This window comes from Stegostoma tigrinum, chromosome 16, assembly GCF_030684315.1.
Source record: "Stegostoma tigrinum isolate sSteTig4 chromosome 16, sSteTig4.hap1, whole genome shotgun sequence".
Taxonomy (NCBI): Eukaryota; Metazoa; Chordata; class Chondrichthyes; order Orectolobiformes; family Stegostomatidae; genus Stegostoma; species Stegostoma tigrinum.
The window spans coordinates 30396424-30414171 of NC_081369.1; the positions used below are offsets into that span (position 1 = coordinate 30396424).

Consider the following 17748-nt stretch of genomic DNA (forward strand, 5'->3'; position numbering starts at 1 on the left):
AATTTTCAGCAGATTTTAGTTATTTTAGTTAATTTTGTTGCTCTTCTCAACAAACTGAGCACCATAAAGCATTGTTTTTTCTATGGCTTTCTAAGTCAGACAAGTTAGCCTGTTAACTATGGCAAGAATTTATCTATCAGTCACTTGTGTGTATTTCACTTTCAGGTTACAACATTCTTTTGTAATGATTTGGTTGGCAATATTGATGTTGTCCATGGGCATAGTCTGAGACATACTTATTTCCCATTTACTGTGGCTGGATCAGTTAACCAATATATATTGGAAAGCATATCTTTCTTATTCATAACCTTCTGCTCAAGTGTCTGCTTTTGAGGCATATTCCACTGGCTCTCTTGGTCAAAGCAACGCACAGACCTATTGCTTGTATATCACACACCATAATGTTGGCACTGGTTCATAGTATATTCCCAGAATCCAAATAAACTGGCCTCACTTATAGACTAATTATGGGTACTAATTGTTGCCATTCCATGTTTTAGTCTTTTGTAAATCTAAATGATCAGAAAGGTGAAAATAAATTACTAAACTATTATTCTTAAATAAACAGACTATTTGGTGGATGAACACGGAGGACAGGTTTAGCTTTTCTTTGGATTTCGTTTCAGACATAGCTGAAAAGAACTCATAAGCTATGTACTTGAATCAATACAGTGTGGAGCTGGAGGAATACAGCAGGTCAGGCAACATCTGAGGGGCAGTTTCACTTGAATAACTGCTTGTAAAACTGCAAAGTTTCCTTTTCTAAAAAAATTTCAGCAATTGTTGTCAGAATCTGCTTAGACATTTGAGGTAATTTCTATTCACACAAACTGGTCTCCAGGAAGGGACAAAATATTCAGAGATAGTAGGAACTGCAGATGCTGGAGAATCCGAGATAACAAGGTGTGGAGCTGGATGAGCACAGCAGGTCAAGCAGCGTCAGAGGAGCAGGAAAGCTATCAACACAGCAGGCCAAGCAGCATCATAGGAGCAGGAATGCTTGGCCTGCTGTCTTCATTCAGCTCTACACCTTGTTATCAGGGACAAAATATTGCTGGGTCCGGTTCTAAAGAAAGGTGGGATAAGTGTCATACGTATTAAGAAGGGAATATTTAGTGGCCAATGATTTTAGTATTTTAAGATTTAATTAGCCATAGAAAATTACAGGAGCAATCCAATGTGACATATAACATATTGGGGCTAGGTAACTTTCAATAGGATGAGAATAGATCTGACCCAGGTAAATTTGAATCAAGGATTGGCAGGCAAACATATGATGGATCAATGGGGTCCCATAAAGGAGATATTGTTGAAAACAAATGGCATGTTTTGTTAAAGCTTTCCCATCATGTACTCATGGGACAATTTTCAAGAATTACCAAAATAAATGAAAAATTATATTTATAAGGTATAAAGTATAGAGGGTTCTATTCTTTGCAACAAAAAGAACATGAGCTCACTGCATGTGTGACAGCCTTTTTCCAGTTCATTCATCTGGGCAATGCCTTGTCCAATCAGAACCAAACTGCTTAGTTTAAAATTTACAGTTTGGCAATTTACCTTCAGTTATTATTAAACTCCTGCGTTCTCTATCAATCACAGTCCACTTGCCAATCAAATCAGCAGTCTCCTCTTGTACACTATAAATGTTGTATGACCTTTGGTCATTCTTGGAAATTATCCTAAGGACTTTAAGTCAAAAAAAACTTTGACAAAATGTGTCCTCTTTCAGCAACACTCAAGTTCTGTATCACCAAAATACTGAAGAGGAGACAGTCTGTGTACAGTTGAGGTATATTTCCATGAGGGAAAATAATATGAAAGACAAATGAAAAGCTCCCTGGATGAAAAGAAGTAGAGAGTAATTTGAAACAGAAAAGTGTGTATGGCAGACTTTAGATTGATAATACAAGTCAGAACCAGACAGCGCAAAGTTCAGAGGTGAAGTGAAAAAATGAGTATGAGCTGCAAAAAGAGAATATGAGAAAAAGACTGACAACGAACATAAGGAATCCAAAAACTTCTATCATTTATGAATAGGAGGAGAGGTACACTCTAGGAATCAGAAAGAAATATCCATGAGAGCTGAAAATATGGCTGAGGTTCGAGATGATTTCTTTACCATACCAGAATATCTTTATATCATAATTCCCTAATTCCAGGATTTTCTCCGCCAAAGGCACTGTAAAAGGGGCTATATATTTCCAAGTGATAATGGGAACTGCAGATGCTGGAGAATCCAAGATAATAAAATGTGAGGCTGGATGAACACAGCAGGCCCAGCAGCAGTCTAGGCCCGAAACGTCAGCTTCTGTGCTCCTGAGATGCTGCTGGGCCTGCTATGTTCATCCAGCCTCACATTTTATTATCTATATATTTCCAAGCCTGGATAGTGACTGCTTTGGAGGGGATTTGAAGAGTGGTGATGTTCCCATTTGTCTTCTGTCCTTGTTCTTCGCCCGGGAAGGTGCTGTCTAAGGAATTTGGAAAATTTCTGCTCTGCAGTTTATCTTGTAGTTGGGGCACTCTGCATGCCACTGAGCATTGGTGACGGACAGAGTCGATGTTTGTGAACATTGTGGTGCCTATCAAGCAGGTTGCTTTGTCCTGGGTTGTGTCAAGTTTCTTATCAATTGTTGTTTGAGCTGCACTCACCCAGGCAAGGGGGGAGATTCCGTCACGGTAATTGTACCTTGTAAATGGTGGTCAGTCTTTGGGCAGTCAAAAAGTGAATTACTTACAGCAGTAGTCCTAGTTTCTGACCTGCTGCTCGTTGTTGGATTGTCTCTTATTGGAGATCGTCATTGCTTGGCACAAATGTTACTTGCCACATGTCAGCCAAATCTGGACATTGTCTAGGGAGAAGACAATCAGCATACAAATAGAAATACAAAGAGAAGGCTGAGAGACAGAAAAAGAAACAAACAATTCATGTGAGAAGTGGAAATACATTTCTCTCCAGAAGAAGTAAGTTTTTATGTTTTGGTGTGAAAATGTTGGAGGCAACATGTGAATGACGAAAAAGGAATCAAACCTGGAAAGATGTACAAATAGCTTGGAGAATGCTAGAGAGGTGGATGTTTTCCAAAAGGTGGCCAAATCACGAACCAGTGTTACTGGTTAGTTGGTTGAAGCTATGAGCCAAAGGAAACCAGGTTTTATAGAAGTGTACTTTGCTTAAAATAATTATATCTGTGAAACTTGGAGATAAACAAAACTGTTGTCAGACTCTTAACATGCCCTTCATGAATGAAGACCATATTGCTGAAAAGATTTGACACCTACTGCCATATGAGGAATGATGTGAGTGATTGTGATTGTGTAAAATATATTTTTGTTTAATCAATTATTTAAAGTGAAATTTACCTTTTATTTTATTTGTTAATTCATGTTTAATTTAGGTTGGTTCTGATTCTGTTAAAGTACAAGTTATTGTAAATGAAACTTTTGTGCTAATTTCATTATTTGAAGTCCTTCAGTAAGTTTTTAGTTTATGGTGTGCCCACAGGGATCATACCGACTATCAAACTACTTTTTTATTTTTAGTTTTTTGTCTTTTCAATTTTCGACACTTACTAACTTGTCTGCCAGGCAGTATCCCATTCCCTCTCTGCCAGCACACTAGAGTGACCATCTCCTGAAACATGCTATCAATGTGGCTCTCAACTTCAAAGATGCACTTGAGTTGCTGCTTACGCTCTCACATTGAAGCATCAGCTCATCTTGCTGACAACCTTGAACAGATTGACTATGGCATGAAATGTCATCTGGAGTTCCCACATTGCACTGGATACACATTTGTTTGAATAAAGGATTTCTTTTTATTATATAGAAACACCAGAAATTGAGATTATTTGTGAATGATCAGTACAAACAATGCTTACCAGCCATTATCAGTTATCTTCTTCCATTGTGCTGATGTAACATGAGGTGTTCTATATCATGGATGCTCATGTTTGGTTACCTCTGAACTCACTGAGTGGTGGAAGCAGATTCAGTTATAATTTTCAAAAGATTGGCTAAATTCTTGAATCAAAAAGATTTCAGGACTCTGCAGAAGGAACAGAGGCATGGGATTACTAAAGTGCTCTTTTAAGGAACTAACATAGGCATGAAGGGCTAAAGGGCAAAATTGTCTCATTTTGTGCTGAACTGTTACTCCAAATTAGATTGGCACCAGTGTGATATGTGAATACCTGACTAACTACAATACTGGGTGCTTTACCAACAGCACACCTAGCACAGAATCTATTGCTTTCAGTGGAAATGTGAGAAAGAAGTTGTCACAACTGGCATAGCCTGATTGGCTGTACCCATCAATTTGCTACAAGTAAAACCCTGGCATGTCTAACTGGCAATGATCATGGTGACTTATCTTTGCAGGGTCCAGATCATCAGAGAACCAACTGCAGAACTATGCCGTCAATACACATAGGGGCGGCATATCCAGTGACAATAATGGTAAGCTGCAGTGTGAATACAAGAATACAAGAATTAGGAGTAAGAATAGACCATTTGGCCCCTCAATGCTACTCTGCCATTCAAAAAATCATGGCTCATCTGATTCTGGTCACAATTCCACCTTCCTGTCTATTGCACCCAGTAATGTTTGACTCCCCTGTCATTCAAAATTCTGATTTCCTCAACCTTGAACATATTCAATGACCCAGCCTCCAGTACTGTCTGGAGAAGAAAGTTTCACAGACTGACAACTCTGAGAGAAATAAAGTTATCCTGATTTCATTCATTAATGAGGAAGCCCATATTGTGAAATTTTGTCCTGAGTTTAAGATTACCTCACAAGAGGAATTATTCTCTTGGCTTCTAGTTGTCAGACCTCTTGAAAGGAGAAAGTAAAGAATAGTGACTTAGGGTAATGAATTGAACAGCACAAGGGACTTTTCCACCACTTACCTGCCTAATTACACCTTTTTCATGACTTTTACCTATTTTTAGTTATCCAGTGTTCCTTCAACCTCAGCAAATGGGCTGGTGACCTTCCCAAGGGTTTTCTCTAACTTTTTCAGACCTAGTGTAAGACTCTAGCATAACTGACCCACTCTTTAAATTTTATTTACTTGCAGTTTGCCTCTTCTGCAGTTAGCAGTCTCACTTCACATGGAATTATGCTGAGGACTGAGTACAAATAATACACTTCCAATTGAGTGATTCTAAAATCTGCTTCTAACCATTCATGTTAAAACCATCCCTATGTTTTAGTATTTTGGTGCCTATCTCTTATTCACAAACCATACTTAATAGGTTCTTTACCAATCTGTGCCTGCTCCTATTCCTGGGTCTAGGCCCGAAACGTCAGCTTTTGTGCTCCTGAGATGCTGCTTGGCCTGCTGTGTTCATCCAGCCCCACATTTTATTATCTTGGAATCTCCAGCATCTGCAGTTCCCATTATCTCTGATACTATTCCTTTCCATTCTTATATTTGCACACTTCAAACATTGGTTGCTCTTGAGCAAAGCATGTAGTTGACCTGCATTAGCAGCTAGCATTTGTAAAATGAATCCAAAATATCATAATCTCTATTTAATGTATAACATAATTGCAACTGTTTAGTGTGAGCCATGTTCTGGGCTTTATTGTCCACATACCAGGCATAATATCAACCAGTTTCAGCATGAACTGAAATTATTTTGTTTTGCAGAGTTCCAGAACACTATACCCCATCACAAGTCTGGAAAGCAATGTGGAGTTTGGGTTCGGAATGACAATGGTGGATATTTTGCTTCACCAAATTACCCAAATGCTTACCCTCCCAATAGAGAATGTATCTACATACTGGAAGGTAATGTGACTAATTCATCCTCATCTAACTCTTTGGCACTAGTTGCAACTTAGTGTCAGTTCTCAACACAAATTTGCTCATATTTAATAGTAGAGATTATCTGCAGAATTTACGTGAACAATGCAATTTGAGATTGCTATACTGGAAGTTTGTCACAATGTTGCACGGTGATAGACCTTTTGTTCACAATGTTCTCAGAAATGATGAGAAATTCCTTTTGATAATGGAACACATCTTGCAGCCAACTTGTATGCTTTAGCCACCAAGAATTATGTTGCTATTTTTCTGTATTTGCAGCGGCCCCACGCCAGCGAATTGAACTCACTTTTGATGAATCTTATAGCATTGAACCTTCATGGGATTGTCGATTTGATCACTTGGAAGTCAGAGATGGACCATTTGGATTCTCTCGTGTGATAAACCGTTACTGTGGTCAAAAAAGCCCATCGCTCATTAAGTCATCTGGCAGGTTCTTGTGGATAAAATTTACCTCAGATGAGGAGTTAGAAGGTTTTGGATTTCGTGCAAAATATTCTTTTGTACCAGGTGACAAATTTATTGGTATTTAGAGGGACTTTAAGAATTTTCAATGATGCACTATTAACTGTGCTGAGGGCATTTAGTAGGAGGCAGCAATGTAGCCATTCATTATCCACTGTTCCTGATTTATTCTATGAAAGGCAAATCAGATGGGATGCAGAATGGTTAGCTGATCGGCCACCATCCATTTAAGCTCCCATCACAGTTGAAAATTTCAAACATGCACTGTTTGATTTACGTGAACCATATGTAATGAAAGCTTCAGCCATAACCGTATTTGAAATCAAATTGTTGGGTTATACTGGACACTTTTATTGATCCTTCAGCCAAAAGTAGCAATGAGCTTTTTCCTTCTGTGTATTGTAATGATAATGCTCACACAAAGTTGTGTATTAAGGGATTCCAATGGTTTAATTCAGCAACAATCAAGATTGGCAATGCGTGCTCTAATCAAGGTGCTGTGACTTAAAAAGGACTAAAAGTTGACAATATCCTCATGGCGTTTGTACTGCAGTCCTTGATAATACAAATTAATGGGGAAGGAGATAGTTTTAATATAGCCTTCGTATGTCAGTATAATGAGTTCTGTGGATAAGCCAAACTACAGATGAGTGCAGGCAGGTAGAGACTGAACCAGAAACAGCTTCTCATGATTTTGAAAACCTCCATCAAATCTTCTCTCAAATCAGTTTCTTTCCAAAAAGCACAGTCCCAACTCCTTCAATCTATCCTCGTAACCAAACATTTTCATTCCTGGAGCTATGTTTGAAAATTGCTTCTATAGTCTGCAATGCATTTACGTCTTTCTTTTAATGTGGTACCCACAACTATGCACAATACTCCAGCTGAGGTCTAACAAATGTCTTGTACAAGTTCAACATTATCTCCTTGCTCCTATCCACCCTGCCTCTGTTAGTAAAGTTAAGGGCATTCTAAGCTTTATTAACTGCACTCTCCCACTTTGATGATCTATGCACATGTACACCTAAGTATTACTGTTCCCTATTTAGAATTAAACCCTGTCTTCTATATTGTATTTCAATGTTCTTCCCACCAAAGTCCATCATCTCTTTCCTCCTTACATTCAACCTCATTTGTCACCTATCGGAACTTCACCAACTTGTCAATGTCTTTCCAGAATTCAACACTGTCCTCCTCACAGTTTACAATTCTTCCAAGTTTTGTATCATCTGCAAACAGTGAAATTGATCTGTGCACACCAAGATCCAGATCATTAGTGTGTTATCAGGAAAAGCAAAGGTCCGAAGACCGACCCCTGAGGAACTCCACTACAAACCTTCCTCCAACTCAGAAATATCCATTGACCTTTACACTCTGTTTTCTATCATTTAGTCAATTTTACATTCACATTGTTACTGTGTCCTGTTTATATCATGATCTGTAACTTTCTACACACATTTGTTGTGTGGCACTGTATCAAACACCTTCTGGAAATCCATGTATTCCATGTAAACAGCTTTACCATCATCAAGCATTTCTGTCACCTCTTGAGAAAACTTGATCACATTCATTAAACACAATTTCCTCGACAGCAATCTATGCTTACTCTTCCTAATCAACCTACCTTTTCCAGTGTGACTACTATTTCTATGGTGTATAAAAGCTTCCCAATCACCAGAGTTAAACTGACTGGTCTATATTGCTTGGATTGTCCTCACAACCTTTCTTGAGTAAGGCTGTGATATTTGTAATTCTCTGGTTTTCAGGCACCTCCTCCAGGTCAAGGGAAAATGGAAAAGTTATGGCCAATGCCCTCAGAGTTTCTACTCTCACTTCCTTCAAAATCCTTGGGTGCATCTCAACCAATCCCACTGACATGTCCACTTTTATACCAACAGTCTATCCAACACGTCTTGTTTATTAATTGTTTAAATTCTTCTAGTGACAGAGTGTCGTCCTCTATCTCCGTGATCCAGGTAGCATCCTTAGCTTTTGTAAAGACGATACAAGTATTCATTTAACACTTCTGTCAAGTGCCCCGCCTTGATGTGTAAATCTCATTTCGGTTTCCAATTGGACCTACTCCTGCTCTTACCATTCTTTTACCATTTATATGCTTATAAAAGGCTTTGCAAATCCCTTTATGTCAGCTGCTAGTCTTTTCTCAAAATTCTCTTCTTTGCCTTTTCATCTTCCCACAAAACCTTCAATATTTCTTTTTTTTTTCAATTGAATTTTTGTTTGCCTACAGTTGTCATAAGCATACTATTTTTTTCTAATGTTAAATCTTATCTCTTTTGGCATCCCATTGAAGCCAGCTCTCCTCCAATTTTCTCACTCTGGATTGTTGCAAGTCATTCTCCACCACCATCCTGAACTTTATGATACAGTGATCACTGTCTCCTAAACATGCCCGAACTATCACTTGATCAACTTGGCCCATGTCAGTTCCGAGGACCTGGTCCAACAATACGCCTGTTCTTGTTGGATTGGACACATTCTACATCCTTTCTCCTAGGTGATGATTCAATGATTACACGAAGCAATTCCTTCACTCCAGCCAAGTTGGGTCTGTTCCGGAACCCTCTGAGACTTGCTGTTATTCCAACCCTGCAATTCCCTTCTTGATCAATACTGCTATCTCTTCCACCTTTCCTTCTGTTTCTACCTTTCAATAAGCAACTTATACCCAGGAACATTTAACGCCTAGTTTTGCCCAATCTTGGCCCACGTCTCTGTCAAAGCTACAACATCGTATTTCCAAAAGGCAATCTGCATCCGTAACTCAACCAACCTTATTTACTATCCACAGTGTGTTTACACACATGCATGTTGGTTTGGACCTCATTTCTTTCTGACCATTTTCCTTTGTCCCAGATTCCTCTTAAAGATGAGTTTTTAATTAAAACTACCAAATGTTACGTGGCTTAACGTACCATCAAAATTGAAAATACATTCCCTACTTTTACAGATCCTGACTTTATCTACCTTGGTGGAATCTTGAATCCCATTCCAGGTATTCTATTACTATTATATATTCAGGATGAACTTTTGTTAACATTTTAATTTATTTAAAATGTGTCTTTTTTACTTTTCCAATAAGTATTAATACTTTCTATTACCAGATTGTCAGTTTGAACTGTCAGGGCCTGATGGAATTATTTACTCCAGTCAAGTAGAACAAGAGGAGAAAATAAAACCTGGAGAAGCAATTGACTGCATCTGGACAATAAGAGCTCCACCCAAAGCAAAAGTAGGTTATGTTTGTGATTCTCAGATGTCAGGGTATGGAAAAGATTTCTAACTGAGGTTCCCATTCAGACATAGAACATTTGCAGCCTCATGTTAAAACTGAAACATTGCAGTTTCAGGGTCATGCCAATGACAAACAAAGAGAAGCCAACACCAAACATTGTTCGGAAACTGCCTTCTTAGAGTAAAGATATTGGTCCTCATCTGAGATAGTTAGAACTGTTAATGCTGGAGTCAGCAATAACACAGCATGGAGCTGGAGGAGCACAGCAAGCCAGGCAGCATCAGAGGAGCAGGGAAGTTAACGTTTCAGGTCAGAACCCTTCTTCAGAAATTGGGAAGGGAGCTCTGTAATAAATAGAGAGAGGACAGGTGGGGCTGGGAAAGGTAGGTGGGATGGTGGTAGGTGAGTGCAGGTAGACAGTGATGGGGATTGGTCAGTGAGGCGGGAGGAGTGGATAGGCAGGAGAGAAGATGGACAGGTTGTGTCAGGTCAAGGAGGTGGGGATGAGAGGGAGGGTTGGTCGTGGGACAAAGCCAGGGGTGGGAAGATTTTGAAACTGGTAAAGTCCACATTGAGACAATTGGGTTGTAGGCTCCCAAGGCGGAATATAAGATGCTGCTTCTCCAGTTTCTGGGTGGCATCACTGTGACACTGGAGGAGGCACAGGATGGGCAAGTTGCCCAGGGCAGGGGTGTGGTGATGGAAGTTGAAATGGTTCACGACTGGATGTGTTGTTTGTAGCAAACCTAGCAGAGGTGCTCTACAAAGCGGTGTCCGAGCCTCCGCTTGGTCTCACCGACAGAGAGGAGACCACATTGGGAGCAGCGGATGCAGTAGACCACATTGTCAGATGTGAAAGTGAACCTCTGTCTGATGTGGAAGGTTTTTTTGGTTCCTTGGATGGAGGTGAAGGGGGGAGGTGTAGGGGCAGGTGTAGCACTTCCTGTGTTTGCAGGGAAAGGTGCCAGAGGTGGTGGGGCTAGTGGTGAGTGTGGAGCTGATGAGTGGTCCCTACAAAAGGCACATAGGGATGGGGAGGGAAATATATCCTTGGTTGTGGGGTCAGATTGCAGGTGGTGGAATTGGCGGAGAAGCTTGTGAAGCCCACTTTGATACCATTGGGCTGCAGGGTTCCCAGTCGTGAACCATTTTAATTCCCCTTCCCATTCCTCAGACAACATGTCCATCATGGGCCTCCTGCAGTGCCACAATGATGCCACCTGAAGGTTGCAGGAACAGCAATTCATATTCCGCTTGGGAACCCTGCAGCCCAATGGTATCAATGTGGACTTCACAAGCTTCAAAATCATCCCCTCCCCCCACTGCATCCCAAAACCAGCCCAGCTCTTCCCCTCCCCCCACTGCATCCCAAAACCAGCCCAGCTTGGCCCTGCCTCCCTAACCTGTTCTTCCTCTCACCTATCCCTTCCTCCCACCTCAAGCCGCACCTCCATTTCCTACCTACTAACCTCATCCCGCCTCCTTAACCTGTCCGTCTTCCCTGGACTGACCTATCCCCTCCCAACCGCCCCACCTATACTCTCCTCTCCACCTATCTTCTTTTCTCTCCATCTTCGGTCCGCCTCCCCCTCTCTCCCTATTTATTCCAGAACCCTCTCCCCATCCCCCTCTCTGATGAAGGGTCTAGGCCCGAAACATCAGCTTTTGTGCTCCTGAGATGCTGCTTGGCCTGCTGTGTTCATCCAGCTTCACATTTTGTTATCTTGGATTCTCCAGCATTTGCAGTTCCCATTATCTCTGATCAAGATTTTAAATAGTTTTGTGCCCCCAGTGGAAATTGAAAACTTTTTAAACACAGATGATTTGCCCACAAATGACTCAAGGAGCCATACAGTAAGTTTCCATGTTTTTAACTTTCACCGTAACAAGCTCATTAAGGGCAGCATAGTGGCTCTCTGGTGACCTCACAGTGCCAGGGACCAGGGTTCGATTCCACCCTCGGGTGACTGTCTGTGTGGAGTTTGCATATTCTCCCTCGGTCTGCGTGGGTTTCCATTGGGTGCTCCGGTTTCCTCCCATAGCCCAAAAATGTGCATGTGCCCAAACAATTGACCATGCTAAATTGCCCATAATGTTCAGGCATGTGTAGGTTAGGTGTGTTCGGCATGGGAAATGCAGGGTAGGGGAATGGGTCTGGGTGAGATACTCTTCGGAGGGCTGGTATGAACTTGTGGGACAAATGGCTTGTTTCCACACTGTAGGGAGTCTATGATTCTATGGAAATAAGCCTGGACTAAATATTACTTTTCAGGCAACTATGGCATAGAAAAAGTATTTTCTAGTAATTTCTTCACACAACTGAAAATTCAGTACTGTGGTTATACATTATAGACTGCACTCTCTGCAGAGATATTTATCTCATGTTAAAAGTCCAAATCACCTTCCGGTTCTAACAGGGTCTCTTCCCCCTGCTTATCATTGTGCATCTTCCAATGTTTGAAAAAAGTTTACTTTACTCAACTCCTTGGGTGTAGTCAGATGGGTTTCCTGTTGTAAGGTAGTTCTGGAAAAACACCATATTAATGAAATGGTTATTAAAATTTAGCTTGCTGGTTGTTAATTTTATTTTAAAAACACCCTAAGTGATAACTGGGAGATTTTTCTTGTCATTGTCTCTTGGTGTAGCAACATGGTTCTGTGGTATTATTGTAACATGCTATTCATATATGTTCCATCAGAATGAATTTGAATTAAGTGAATGTTTTGTGCTTTTTTTGGTATAATAAACTAGCAAACACAGTTGTAAGCTTTCCATTTCGTCAAAATGTGGAAATAAATTATTTAATTTCTCAGATACAAATGTTGCTATACATATCACAATTTAATCATAAAGAAGCTACACCATCTGTGATGTTATAGGGTGCCCATGTTTAAAATAAGCCCATTGTGTTAGTTTCAAGAATGTTCTCAATGGTAACAGTATTTAGTTAGGGTATAAGTAACATTAGGAATAAGATTTTGGAGAGAGATCTTTCATCTGATTTATTTCTATTAGCGACTAAATACCTATGACTTTGTTTTGTGGGCTTAAATATGCCAATACCTTTCCTTTAACAAAAGTCATTTGTTTTCATTGAATTATGATTAATATGAATTGCTGCTAGGCAGAAATTGAAATCTGTGAGTAAACTGCCACTTGACATTTAACTACCTTCTTTTTAAGTGATTAAAATTTTTGTTCAGTTTATTTTCTTCCATGGCTTACTTAACAAATTACTTTTCAAAAAGTCTTTCAGATATGATTTTCCTCTCCTGCACTATAAAATAATTCATAAGCAGTTTAAATTGCTATTAATTATGAATAATTTTATTATAAAATATCATAAAAGTTATATCAATGCATGCTCATGATTTATGATAAATAAAATTCAGTTCAATATCCAGTGCCACTGTGATCCCAAGAGTACAAACTATTTCATTCAGATGTAATATTGAACAATTAATAATACCAGCAACTCAGCACTGAGCGGTGGAGTCACTATTATACAGATTAACATCAGGTAAGATTCAAAGACAGTGGTACTTTAAGTAATGTCAATTAACATACAATTAAATGTAATTATGTTACTGTATCTTTGTAATTTCTGATCTACAGAAATAGAACAAAGATAAATTTGTTTTCAGCACTGCTTAGTTGACTCTTATTTCACTCGCTGGTTTGGCGCACAGGCACATATATCTGCTGTTTACAGAGTCATAGACACTACAACAGTTCGGCCTCATTATAACATAGTCTTTAGAATCCAAAGCACATCATGTACAGTTTGTGTTCCATGTAATTCTGAAAGTTGGGTACAATGATTCGGTAATCTAATAACAAATGTTTGATTAAAGCTGAAAACCTCAGTAGGACAGTACACCATCCTTTTACTTTTGAGAGTTGCATTCAAACTTCTTTGATAAATGTTCCTATTGTTGTGTATTATTTACAGGCGTAAATCATTGTATGGTCTGGTCAAAATGTGCATGTGAGCCAACAAAGATTTTTGGGTTACCTCAATTGATAGCAAGGCAAATGTTAGCAAAGGAGCATTATGCTAACAATCTGGCTTCAATGTAAACACGTACAGAATACACCACAGTATTAATTGAACATATCTAGCTAAAGATTGAGTGACTACATAAAATAATCTACTTTGAATTAATTTGCATTTAACAACCTTTTGAAAAGAAGACCCTGTTGTTGCCATATTTGAGAAAGAGTTTGCAGTGGCAATATCTGTAAGGCATAAAATACAGTGCAAGCTGTAACTGTATTTATAATCTAATTAAAATAAATGATCAATGTAAATCCACCATCTGAAGATAGACTTGCAATCAGAGTCAGTTACTAAGTACAGGTTCTATTCTCTAATTTTAAATTATCATTATCAATATTTCAGTGTGAAAGCTCCTGAAGTTCAATATCATGTCACATTTAAAGGGATTAAGAAGAGTTATTGTGAAAATTTGAGTTGTTACACTGGTACATACACATTATTCACAAAAAATGCAAAGGAATAGAAGTAAATTTATTGTCTCTGATGTACAATAACTTGGTTCTGACACTTTATTGAAAAAATTGTTTATTCAGCCCTGTTACGGTCACATTGATGAGCATGGGCTGTAATGCCTGATATTCAGAATAAAAACAAGAAAATCTAAAATAAATTGTTATAAATTGATGATTTCATGAGTTAAATAAGCTGTTGAAGACTGAATTCAGATGGTTTTTCAGAAAGAAAGAATGTTTTTTTTCTCGATTACCAAGACTGAGGATTTGCGGCAATCATCTTGTATGGGCTGTAACAAATAAACAAATACATCTATGAACCATTGTCAATGGACCTCAATGTGTTTCTGTCCAATAGATTTACTTACGCTTTCTGGACTATCAAATGGATCACTCTAATGAATGCAAGAGGAATTTTGTTGCTGTCTACGATGGAAGCAGTGCAATTGAAAACCTAAAGGCAAAATTTTGTAGTACAATAGCTAATGATGTAATGCTGCAAACTGGAGTTGGAGTGGTTCGTATGTGGGCTGATGAGGGCAGCAAGCTCAGCAGGTTCCGAATGCTTTTTACTTCATTTGTGGATCGTAAGTGATCGTAGCTCATAAACATTCTGTGTTCTAATAATGTTTTAATTTGTTACTCATGCATTTCATTCAAACAATTGCTTCGGAGACCATGAAACCCTAAGAAATAGGAACAGGAGTAGGTCATTCAGCTTCTAGAGCCTGCTCTGCCATTCAATAGGATCATGACTAATCTGACATTCCTTGCGTCTACTATCCTGCCTTTTGCCCATATCCTTTGCTTCCCCTACTGATCAAAAATCCACCTATCTCAGCCTTAAATAAACGCAAGGATTCTGGCCACACAGCTATCTGTGCAAAGGAGTTCCAAACACTCTGAATCCAGTGACAGAAGAAATTCCTCCTCATCTCAGTCTTAAATTGGTACATGTTTATTCTGTGACTATGCCCTCTGGTCCTGGACTCCCATCAAGGGAAACATCCTCTCTGCATTTACCCTGTCAAACCCCTTAAGATTCCTGTATATTTGAATGAGATCATCTCTTATTCTTCTAAACTTAAGTTAGGAGAGTCCCAATCTGTTTAGCCTTTGCTCAGAAGACAATCCCCCCATACCAGGGATCATCTAGTGAACAATCTCTAAAGTGGCTCCAATTAAATAACATCTTTCCTTAAATAAGGGGTTCAAAACTGCTCACAAGACTCCAGATGTGATCTCACCAGCACCTTGTATGTTTGTAGTAAGACTTCCCTACTCTTATACTCCAGCCCCGTTGATAAAAGAGCCAACATTCCATTAGACTGCTTGATCACCTGCTGCACTTATGTGCTAGCTTTCTGTCTTTCATGCACAGGTGCAGCCAAGTCCCTTTGTAATGCAGCTTTCCAAAGTTTTTCTCTATTTAAATAATGCTCTGTTCTTTTGTTCTCCCTTCCAAAATGAATAACTTCATACTTTCCCACATTATACCCCATTTTTATCAACTTTTTGCCCATTTACTTAACCTATTAACATCTCTCTGCAAATTGTGTGTATCCCTCTCACCAACCTGCCTTTCCACCAATTTTTGTGACCTACAAATCTGGATACTGCACGTTCACTTCTTTCCTCCAAGTCATTAGTTTGTATTGTAAACAGCTGTGGTCCCTCCACTGATCTCTGCAAACCCTACTAGTCACAGATCACTAACCTGAAACAGAATTCCTTAATTCTACTTGCTGTTTCCTGCCCATGAGCCAATCTCTAGCAACACCAAATCCTAACTTCAACACTGTGGGCTCTTATAACTTAATCTTTTGTGACATACCATGTCGAATGCCTTCTAAAATTCAAAACACAATTCATCTGCTGGTTCCCCTCTAACCACTCTGGTTGACACTTCCTTGAAAAACTCTACTTAGTCATACACGATTTCCCTTTCACAAAACCATTCTGTGGAGGTGCAGGTATTGGACTTGTTGGGCAAAATCAGAAGTCACACAACACCAGATTATGGTCCAACAGGTTTATTGAGAATCACACAAGCTTTCAGAGTGCAGTCCATTTGTCAGGTGCAGTGAAACAGCACAGACAGAGTTTATAGGCAGAGAGATCAGAAGATTATATAACTGGTGTGAGTAGAGTGTCAGATAACAAATCTCTGCAGGTGACCAAGAGAGTTAGACAGTGTGTAAAGTGTTTATGAAGTCAATGTCAGTGCGGTGCTGTCATGGTAATGAGGCAGAGCAATAAGAATATACAAAAGGTGATATCTCAGATCAGACACCTAAATAAAGATGGGAGGCTTTGTTCAGAATTTGTCTCAGGGTTTTAACCTGAAATCAGGCTGGTTTTATTCCAAAAACTGAAAGTTATACGATGCCACATTGACTAACTGTGACTACAAATAAGTGATAATGGGAACTGCAGTTGCTGGAGAATCCAAGATAATAAAGTATGAAGCTGGATGAACGCAGCAGGCCCAGCAGCATCTCAGGAGCACAAAAGCTGATGTTTCGGGCCTAGACCCTTCATCTGATGAAGGGTCTAGGCCCGAAATGTCAGCTTTTGTGCTCCTGAGATGCTGCTTGGCCTGCTGTGTTCATCCAGCTCCACACTTTGTTATCTGTGACTACAAATCATGTGTTTTTCAAACAAAATAGAATGTATCTGCAAATAAACAAAGGTCTTGGATGTATTTATTTACCCGTAGATTTGTGTGTGTGTGTGTGTGTGAGAGAGTGAGAGAGAGAGAGAGAGAGGGAGAACGAGAGAGTGAGTGTAAGTGTGTGTGTGTGTGCACGTGTGCTTGAGAGAGGGTCTGTGTGAATATGTTTGATGTGGCTTTGTGTGTGTATGCATGTGTATAAGAGGATGTGTGTGTGAGAGTGTAAAAAGTAATTCAAAACTGGACAAACTAATTAAGCTATAGAGAACAAAACAATTTTACAAAAGGTGATGCTGCCCAAACAGGAAAGTATGGAAGATTTTAAAGATATAGAACAATGAGGTGGGGGTCACCTGTAGCACTTCATGAACCCAAGATCATGATTGAGACTGTGTTCATGGATACAAAACTTGGCTATCAGCCTCTGCTCGGTGATTCTGCGTTATTGCGTATCTCGGAGTTTGCCTTAGAGGGCGCTTACCCAAAGATCACAGGCTGAATGCCCGTGACCGCTGAAGTGTTCCCCAACTGGGAGGGAGCATTCCTGTCTGGTGATTGTTTTACAGTCTCCATTCATCCATTGTCTTAATGTCTGCATGGTCTCACCAACGTACCATACCTCGGGACATCCTTGCCTGCATTGAATGCGATAGACAACATTGGCCAAGTCACACGAGTATCTTCTGTGAATGTAGTGGGTGGTGTTATCCTGTGATGGTAGTATCCAAGTTGATGATCTGACATGCCTTGCCATGGCAAGGTTGTATGGTGTTGTGGCCGATGTTGTCCTGAAGGCTGGGTAGTTTGCTGCAAACAATAGTCTGTTTTAGGTTTGGCAGTTGTTTGAAGGCAAGAAGTAGAGGCGATAGGGAAATTCTTGGTGAAGTGCCAACATGGGACTTAACTGCCTTTCACACCATTACTATATCTTTAGCGACGGTGATTGACCATAGTTCCTCCCCTGCATTCTTTAGTGGCGATGTAAAGTTCAAAGTATCTTTTG

General features: G+C 39.6%; 1 protein-coding gene across 7 annotated transcripts in view; it reads left to right on the plus strand.

Moving 5' to 3' along the window:
* LOC125460028 (neuropilin and tolloid-like protein 2) overlaps nt 1–17748 on the plus strand; it is a 39184-nt gene that overhangs the window by 10005 nt on the left and 11431 nt on the right. For 5 of the 7 annotated variants that reach the window (XM_048547066.2, XM_048547070.2, XM_059651687.1 and 2 more), the window contains 6 exons: nt 4384–4461; nt 5661–5801; nt 6099–6347; nt 9274–9318; nt 9428–9555; nt 14430–14658. In XM_048547066.2, coding sequence (XP_048403023.1) covers nt 4384–4461; nt 5661–5801; nt 6099–6347; nt 9274–9318; nt 9428–9555; nt 14430–14658 — 870 coding nt within the window. The remainder of the gene's footprint in view (nt 1–4383; nt 4462–5660; nt 5802–6098; nt 6348–9273; nt 9319–9427; nt 9556–14429; nt 14659–17748) is intronic. The other 2 variants (XM_048547068.2, XM_048547071.2) reach the window with 1 other exon arrangement.